This window comes from Marmota marmota, unplaced genomic scaffold (assembly GCF_001458135.2).
Source record: "Marmota marmota marmota unplaced genomic scaffold, marMar, whole genome shotgun sequence".
Classification (NCBI taxonomy): domain Eukaryota; kingdom Metazoa; phylum Chordata; class Mammalia; order Rodentia; family Sciuridae; genus Marmota; species Marmota marmota.
This window is the reverse complement of record NW_026000174.1, coordinates 19,564,365-19,572,884: the sequence shown is the minus strand read 5'-3', so window position 1 is coordinate 19,572,884 and position 8,520 is coordinate 19,564,365. Positions and strand designations below refer to the sequence as shown.

General features: G+C 49.0%; 3 protein-coding genes across 9 annotated transcripts in view; 2 read left to right on the top strand and 1 right to left on the bottom strand.

Annotated features, from left to right (window-relative positions):
• The window catches only part of Tpp1 (tripeptidyl peptidase 1), an 8,519-nt gene extending 5,485 nt beyond the window's left edge, over window positions 1-3,034 (top strand). Inside the window, exons 10-13 of the mRNA XM_015477581.2 lie at window positions 211-331; window positions 435-593; window positions 763-888; window positions 1,055-3,034. Of these exons, the coding sequence (XP_015333067.1) occupies window positions 211-331; window positions 435-593; window positions 763-888; window positions 1,055-1,195 (547 nt within the window). The 3' untranslated portion in view covers window positions 1,196-3,034. The remainder of the gene's footprint in view (window positions 1-210; window positions 332-434; window positions 594-762; window positions 889-1,054) is intronic.
• Window positions 3,035-3,562: 528 nt separating this feature from the next.
• Taf10 (TATA-box binding protein associated factor 10) lies at window positions 3,563-4,938 on the top strand. Its single transcript, XM_015477579.2, has 5 exons — window positions 3,563-3,813; window positions 3,952-4,106; window positions 4,326-4,390; window positions 4,476-4,590; window positions 4,773-4,938. Exons 1-5 carry the CDS (start codon window positions 3,582-3,584, stop codon window positions 4,860-4,862), a joined length of 657 nt encoding a protein of 218 aa, XP_015333065.1. The 5' UTR covers window positions 3,563-3,581; the 3' UTR covers window positions 4,863-4,938.
• Window positions 4,911-8,520, bottom strand: part of Ilk (integrin linked kinase) — a 6,206-nt gene continuing 2,596 nt past the window's right edge. For 4 of the 7 annotated variants that reach the window (XM_015477571.2, XM_015477573.2, XM_015477572.2 and 1 more), the window contains exons 3-12: window positions 7,491-7,656; window positions 7,243-7,338; window positions 6,990-7,086; window positions 6,811-6,894; window positions 6,624-6,709; window positions 6,375-6,484; window positions 6,135-6,262; window positions 5,731-6,045; window positions 5,492-5,622; window positions 4,911-5,323 (exon numbers count right to left, since the gene is read on the bottom strand). In XM_015477571.2, coding sequence (XP_015333057.1) covers window positions 5,174-5,323; window positions 5,492-5,622; window positions 5,731-6,045; window positions 6,135-6,262; window positions 6,375-6,484; window positions 6,624-6,709; window positions 6,811-6,894; window positions 6,990-7,086; window positions 7,243-7,338; window positions 7,491-7,656 — 1,363 coding nt within the window. In that variant the 3' untranslated portion in view covers window positions 4,911-5,173. The remainder of the gene's footprint in view (window positions 5,324-5,491; window positions 5,623-5,730; window positions 6,046-6,134; window positions 6,263-6,374; window positions 6,485-6,623; window positions 6,710-6,810; window positions 6,895-6,989; window positions 7,087-7,242; window positions 7,339-7,490; window positions 7,657-8,520) is intronic. The other 3 variants (XM_015477575.2, XM_015477576.2, XM_015477574.2) reach the window with 1 other exon arrangement.

Genomic DNA, 8,520 nt, shown 5'->3' with positions numbered 1-8,520 from the left:
GTGTGTATATATATATATATATATATATATATATATATATATATATATATATATATATATATATATATATATAGTCAGCTCAGACCATGCCTTGAGGCATGTGTACATGCTTCCCATAGAGTCTAGTCTCTCCAACAAGATTTAGGCCATGCTTACTCATCCACACAACTTGGAGGTCCTGTATTATCTGAATGCTGTCTTCTCCCTTAGCCCCTATGTCACCACAGTAGGAGGCACTTCCTTCCAGAATCCTTTCCGTGTTACAAATGAGATAGTTGACTATATCAGTGGTGGCGGCTTCAGCAACGTGTTCCCACGGCCTTCATACCAGGTACATGCATGTTTGTGTGGAGAGATAAGAGGTTGGGAGATCCTCAATTCAGCAGACTGATGGGCAAGCTACAGGTAAGTACTTACTCAGAAGTGCTTTTCAGGAGGAAGCTGTAGTCCAGTTCCTGAACTCTAGCCCTCACCTGCCACCATCCAGTTACTTCAATGGTAGTGGCCGTGCCTACCCAGATGTTGCTGCACTTTCTGATGGCTACTGGGTGGTCAGCAACAGTGTGCCTATTCCATGGGTTTCTGGAACCTCGGTGAGAATCAGCCTTACTCCAAATGCCCTCTCAGTAACTACCTCCTACCTCTAGCACCTTGCCCCTAGAGCCCCTGATTCATCAGAGACCACTAATCCTTTCAAACATTCATCCCCAAAGGTTCAATTATTCAGAAACCCTGACCACTACTTGCACCTTCACCTTGCAGGCCTCTACTCCAGTGTTTGGGGGACTCATATCCTTGATAAATGAACACAGAATCCTTAGTGGCCACCCCCCTCTTGGCTTTCTCAACCCAAGGCTCTATCAGCAGCGTGGAGCAGGACTCTTCGATGTGAGTGTGGATGGGAAGGGTATATAGATGTCATATGAGTATGGGATTGGCTAAGATGAACTTGGGGGTAATTGTGAGTTGGTGATATCTGAACACAGGGTAAGGAGGTTCAGTCTGTCGGTACTTGTACCAGCAGACCCAGATCTAATGCCCACTTCCTCCCTAGGTAACCCACGGCTGCCATGAGTCCTGTCTGAATGAAGAAGTGGAAGGTCAGGGTTTCTGCTCTGGCCCTGGCTGGGATCCTGTGACAGGCTGGGGAACACCCAACTTTCCAGCTTTACTGAAGACATTACTCAATCCTTGACTCTTTCCTGCCAGGAAAGCTGACTTGTCTTCTGTCCTGTGATTGGTGAATCAGTTCCTTATTCTGCCTTTTTGGAAGCCCTACTGAATCCTCAAAAATTGCAGACAGCTCATCTCCCTAACTCTGAAATGCTGTGTCAGCTTGGCTTCACTCCCCACCCTACCCTGCACCTTCATATTCAGGTGTCCTTACTCCTGCCTCGGGATTCCTCAACAAGATGATATAACCAGAAATTTTTGTCTGCCCTTCCCTTCACCTCTTCCTCTTTTCAACCAGAGATGTGAATACAGGGTGAGGACGTGGTCTGTCATTATTGGTTACAGCAGGCTCAGATCTGATGACCACCACTTCATGTTTGCGCCTCAATTCACTGCAATAAGACCTCTGCTCTCATCTTTTATTCTTTCCTCCCCTGATACTAAGAAACAATGGCCTACTTGCTGCTTCATCCAGTGCAAACTACTCAATCTTTCCTTGATGGTTTTTCCATTATAGTTGCCCACTTATTCCCTTTAACTTCTAGTGCATAACTTCTCTTATCACTCTTGTCTTCCTCCTTCACAGCTTCACCTGCTCTGCTTCCTCTTGGAATACTGGTGTTCTTCATTGCTCCATTCTTAGTCTTTGGCTCTTATCATTTTAATCATTGTCTCCTGGAACAAATTACTAGCATCTATAGCTATCCCCATCTCCCTAAATAAGATTTTCTATCCAGTAATGATTGATACTCAAATGTAAGATATGCAATACTTGAAACTTCATCTCCTTTCACGCAACCTCAAACTATTCCATCTTTTGTTTCTTCTTGGTAAATGATACTATACTTTTTCCAATCAAGCCAGAAACCCATGTCCCTTGACTCTCATTTTCTTCATCCCCCAGCTACCTTAAATCAACAAGTCCTACTGATATTACCTCTTAAATATATCTTTATCGATGCAAAAGTCCTTCCAATTATATTTCTTAAGAACATCTGAATTTATTTTTCTCTTTCCATCCCCACTGCTACTATATTAGCTTGAAGCCATATTCTTTCTCCTCTAAATTACAGAAAACCCTTGTAAAAATAGTGTCCTTACTTTTTTACATCCCTATTCCACCTTCTAGAGTGAAATACAAATCCCATGAAGCCATTTACCTGATAGAAATGCTTTGAAGATTACTAGATGATGTTAAGGTAGTGGGAGGTGGGCAGTGAAGAAAATGAGAGTCAAGGGACATAGGTTTCTGGCTTGATTGGAAAAAATTTGATCCTGAGTAGCAAATCATTGTTCCTCTATTTGCCCCAAGGGCCAAGAAACTCTTACTCTAGCTGAAGCTCTCCAGTGCCCAGAACACCACCCCCTGATACAACTGCCTCCATGATTTACATGATTCTTTCAAGACTCAGCTCAGAAATCACTTTCTAATTCCCCGAGGCTAACTGATTTTGGTATGGCAGAAAAAATCATAAACTTTCAAAACCAAACCTGGTTGAATCTTGGTTTTGTAGGAGAGAAACCTGGACAAGTAAATTTATCTGAGACCGTTTCCTCATGTAAGTGGGGATATCACTACCTGCCTTTCATAATCAGGGAATAAAATTAAGTGGAATCATGTTGATAGAGTGCCTGGCACCTGGAGGTGGGTAGCATATGTTCTCTTCCTCCCTTGCACTGCTCACCTGTGTCTACCTCTAGCATTGTTAACCACCGCAGAGTATTGAAATTGCCAGTGTGTTAGTTTCCAAGACCGTTGGTGCCTAGAGGACTAGAATTTTGTCTTATTTAACTTTGTATTTCCAGGCTCTAGCTCAAGAGTTGACAAATAAGAATTAAATAAATGTTGTTGACAACCTCACGTTTACACTCGTTGTGATTTGTCTGTTATCTCCTTAGGCTGAAATATCTCCCCTTTCCATCTACAGCAGCGCGACATGCTGCTTTTGTCTCTCAGAGCAATTGGCGGGGCGGGGAGCTTTCTAACTCCATTACGACACTTAAAAGGCTGAATAAGGTAACTACTAGTATGCAGATTGCCAAGCAGCTCGTAGTCAAGGAGGGTCGGACTGACGGCCCCAAAGCAAAGTCTAAGCGTCCATCTGAATGAAGTGTCCCAGACCCGCACTGTATCCAGGATATACAGTGTCTCCCATCTGGGCAGAACTGCCGTGGAGTGTTGCGGGGTGGAAGGTGGAATGTCTACAGCAGCGAAGCTCCCCACTGCTTTTTTTACCCTTCGGTCATTTACCTAACCCGCCCACAAGCCATGGGAGGAGGTGGGATCCACGGAAGAACTGACACGGTGACATGCGGGGCGACCCGCGGAACGTGTGACGTCACCCCGGGTGTGCGTAGCGTGAGCGGAAGCGGAAGCGCCTCTGTTCGCCGCCTCTCCCACCGGCCCGATGAGCTGCAGCGGCTCCGGCGCGGACCCCGAGGCGGCGCCAGCCTCCGCCGCCTCGGCCCCGGGCCCGACGCCCCCGGTCTCGGCTCCCGCTGCGCTGCCCGTCAGCACCGCCGCGGAGAACAAGGCCAGCCCCGCGGGAACTGCAGGGGGGCCTGGGGCTGGAGCCGCGGCTGGGGTCACGGGACCTGTGGCGGCGCGGGCCGGGGAGCCGGCCGAGCGGCGCGGGGCGGGTGAGGGCCGGGACGGGTGAGGGTGAGGGAAACGCCTTGGACTGGGCCCAGCGGCGGGTGAGGGCAGAGGGTACCAGGCAGACCTAGCTGGGACCCTGCGCCCCACCTCTGATTCTCAGTTTGCTGGTTCTCCTCCAGCTCCGGTGTCAGCGGGCGGCGCGGCGCCCCCGGAGGGGGCTATGTCTAACGGGGTTTACGTACTGCCGAGCGCGGCCAACGGAGACGTAAAGCCGGTGGTGTCCAGCACGCCCCTGGTGGACTTCTTGATGCAGCTGGAGGATTACACGCCTACGGTGGGCTTCCTGCCTGAACACGGCTATTAGGCCCACTGTCATAACAATTTTCAGCTACACCTGCGTGCTTTCCAGCGTCTTCTATTGTTTATTCCCTCTCTCCACCCAAACTACGAGCTTCCATCTGATATGAAGACCAAATCTTTTCCCTTACCCTCTTCCCACTTAGCCCATCAGGGCATAGGGCTAACACTGACAGTTGTCTAATTGATTTCTCAGATCCCAGATGCAGTGACTGGTTATTACCTGAACCGGGCTGGCTTTGAGGCCTCAGATCCACGCATGTGAGTAAACCCAGGGCAGGACAGAGCTTTGGGTGCTTTGTATGGTTTGTTGTCCATCTCCTCATACCAGTTTTTTTCTCTTTAGAATTCGGCTCATCTCCCTAGCTGCCCAGAAATTCATCTCAGATATTGCCAACGATGCCCTACAGCACTGCAAAATGAAGGGCACAGCCTCTGGCAGCTCCCGGAGCAAAAGCAAGGTGTGAAGGGAAGCTCACTGAGTCAGTAACTACTCTCCACAACAGTAGAGGCTTAATTTATCCAGCAAACCCCTTTGGGGAACTGCATCCTAGGGGAGGTATAAGTCATACTCAGGGTCACCCACATGGGATTGGAATCTGGGATTCCTGTGCTCAGCTGGTACTCTTCCCTCTTCCCTCAGGACCGCAAGTACACTCTAACCATGGAGGACTTGACCCCTGCCCTCAGCGAATATGGCATCAATGTGAAGAAGCCGCACTATTTCACCTGAGCCACCCAACCCAATGTACTTGTCTGTTCCCATGTCCCCACACCAGCCTGTTTTCATAATAAACTTTATTGTGACAGGCGGGGCTGATCCCTCCCATGCTGGGAGACACCTTGTGGCAAGTGACAAAGCTCTGAGCTCAACCCCTTTTGGGGCCACAGTGGTAGGGATGGGAGCAGGGGTTGGGCCCCATATCTGGGGTAGTACCATGACTGGAGGCAGGGGAGGCAACCAGAGGCCTGCTTCTCTGGGGAGGTGTACTCCCCCCAACCATGTCTTGACATCTCTGGAGTTCAGGCAGGGACCTTCCAGTCCTATTTGTCCTGCATCTTTTCCAGAATAGGCACAATCATGTCAAACTTGGGCCGCTTGGCAGGGTCTTCATTCATGCAAATCTTCATGAGCTTACACACATGGGGGGAAATACCTGGTGGAATGGTAGGCCTAAGGCCTTCTAGTGCCACCTGCAAATAGAAGGAAAAACAAGGTGAGTCTCAGAATTTGAGTCCATCATGTGAGCAGAGGCCTCTGGTTCTTGAACAGAATGACTGAACAAATTTGGGAAGAGCCTAGGCTCACTACAATGATCATCACCACCTTTGCAACACAAGTATATACAGTTCTACACTCACCTTCATTCCAATCTCCATATTGGAGAGGTCAGCAAAAGGTACCTCTCGTGTCACCAGTTCCCATAGAAGTACTGCAAAACTCCACATGTCTGCTGAACGTCTGTTTGTGTCTTCAGGCTTCTTCTGCAGAGCTGGGGGAATAGCCATTGTTTGTTTCACCTGTCTAGCCTATCCTGTCTCTGCCCCCTCTATTATTGAGCTGGTCCGCCTCTACCTCCCAACGTGATGCCCTCACCCACCTTCAGGGGCCACCCAGGCAGGTGCATACATGCGCCCAGGGCATTGGAAAGAAAACTTGACATCGGCCATGCTGATTCGGGCAGTCATGTCCTCGTCAATCTGAGAAAGAAGATACGTGGAAGCAGGTGAGTCCCATTTTAGATAGGCAAAGGCTTTTGGGGCCTGGGCCAGTAATGAACTTGATGGCCTCACCATTACACTTCGACTGTTGAGTGCATGTCGTGGGATGAGGGGCTCTAGTGTGTGCAGGAAAGCCATGCCTCTTGCCATATCTAAAGCAAACTTCACAGCTTGGCTCTGATCCACGACAAAATCTAAGGGGAGGCAAGAGTCAAAACAATTTGAAGAAGACGTGTACCTCTTCTCCCAGGCCCTCCCTGACAAGTCCAGCATTCCTACTCACTGGTGCCTTCATGTAGTACATTGTAGAGGGATCCATACGGCATCCAGTGTGTGATGAGTGTAGGGTGAGGGGCAGGTGGAGACTGGCAGGCACCTAACACTGGGAGCACGTTCGGGTGTGAGAAAATCCTGGGAGAGGGAAAGATTGTCCCTGGCTGAGAATTATGATAAAAGATCTCCCCTTTCTGTACCATTCAGAGTTCCTCGGAACCAGCAACTTCCAGTTTAGACCTTGCCCCACCTGAGCCGGGGACACTCCTCATTGAAGTCCCTGCTTTTCCTTGTACTCCAGTCTCGAACCTTCAGCACCTTCACGACAATGTCATTTCCCTGCCAGCGGCCCTTCCATAGCTGAAGGACAGGTACAGGTTAGGAGGCTTTAAAGCCACCACTTCTTTGTCCATTAACTGGGGGGAAATCTTAAAAGCAGGTGCAAAGCAGGTAATTTGTGGGGGTTTTGGAAGGGAGGGACAAGAAGGGGAAGAGTCACCTCTCCAGAGTGATTCTCATTGAGCTTCGCCAGAAAGTTGAGCTGTTTAAAGTCAATGCCCGAGTGTTTGTTCAGGGTCCCGTTTCCTAAGAATATGGGCAGGTCAGGCACCCAGCTTTGCCCTAATCCAGCCCAAGGAGCCCAGGATAACACTATTTCAACCCCTCCCCCCACAACAGTGACTCACGGGGCCGAGTACGGGTGGTCCCCTTCCAGAATGTGTCCTTGTATGGAATACGGTTGAGATTCTGACCCATCTTCTCTGCCCGTTCTGGGGAAGAAAAACAGCCTGAGTTGTGGTAAAGAGGAAGGACACAGGCAGGGAAGGACAAGACAAGAGAACCAAACTAGGGGTAAGGGATGGACCTCGGAGAAGCTCTCTCAAGGGTGCCTTGGCTTTGTCTACAGGCATCTCGCCATACTTGTTACAGATGCTGACAAGGGCTCCATTAGCCACCAGATCCTGGAATGAAAAGGTGGTTATGATGAGTACCCCTGCTACTTCCCTGGCAGTCAACAATCCTTTTGAGTGTCACATGATAGTACCGATAGGATAGGTTGAGGTTTTAGGCCCACTTTGCTTCTTACCCGTCCCAGGACTTGGGGCCTGAGTACTCACCTCTGCCACTTGATCCTGGCCCCAAAAACAGGCATAGTGCAGAGGCACATTCCCATGCTCATTCACTGCATTGATGTCGGCCTTATACTGCAACAGCTGGGCCCCATGGCCAGACAAAAAGAAGAGATAGAAGGCAGTCAGTCCCAAATGTGTTCCAGCATGGAAAATGGGAAGGCACCTTAGATTACAAGTGCCTGCTGACCTCATGGTATGTCTGTGATATGGGTGATGGAGGGTTTTGTGCATACCTTTTGTACAATATCACGATGTCCGTGACTAGCTGCCAGATGCAGGGGTGTGTCGTCCCCACGGTTCATCACATTGATCCGTGCCCCCCTCATGATCAGCATCTCAACCACTGCAGAGCGGCCCTCTCGGCAGGCCCAGTGCAAGGGAGAAAAGCCATGATCATCCCTTAGAAAAAGGGCAAGAGTCATTGAGCTGAAGGTGGTCTGGGAAAAAGCTTTGATTCATGAAAAACGGATGGTTATTCTGTACACTCTCTGGGAAGGCTCCCTTCTCTAGGACTTCTCATTCATGCCAGCAACTTCCAATTGTCCAGTTCACTTTCCCCTGAGCTTGACACCCAACCAACCATCTAGAAAACTTAACTTCTCTATAATAGGATTTGTTATCTTTGCCATCATCTTCCACACCTTTTCTTTCCTGGCAGGTCCTCTTTCATTAGGTAATAACACTCTGGGTATGTTAAAATGGGGAGAGGTACTGTTAGAGAAGGCAGACCACAATTCATGGGAAAGGAAACACACTGTTTAACTCTGATATTGAAACTAATATCTAAAAAGGAATGGAATTAAAAATGATGTCTTGGAGGGATTTATAAAGAAAAGGGGAAATGCTTTTGATTACTATGAGAAAACACCACACAAAACATGATTCTCCTACTTAGCAGTAATGGACAGAAAGTATGAGAATGGTTGTTTAGAGTGAAAACCATCCCTGTTTTTTTCTTTTCCCAGGGCATATGTTTTATAAAGTAAAAGAAGTGTACAAGCAAAACAATTGGGTGGGAGCTAGGTCGGCCTGACAGCTTGGAGCCATAAAAGGAAATTCCCTCTTGTCCTGGGCTTTTGATCTGAGGGGTGGAGCAGGGGGCGGTCCCAAGCCCTGGCCACAGCCTCCGGATGCCTTACTGCTGTGGTCACTTCCTGCGGGGGCTCTAGATGGGAGCCTGGAACAGATCAAGGGTCTGGCCACCCAGGTGCCCGAACGAGTTGAAGAGTGTGTGTGTGTGTGTGTGTGTGGGGGGGGGGGGAT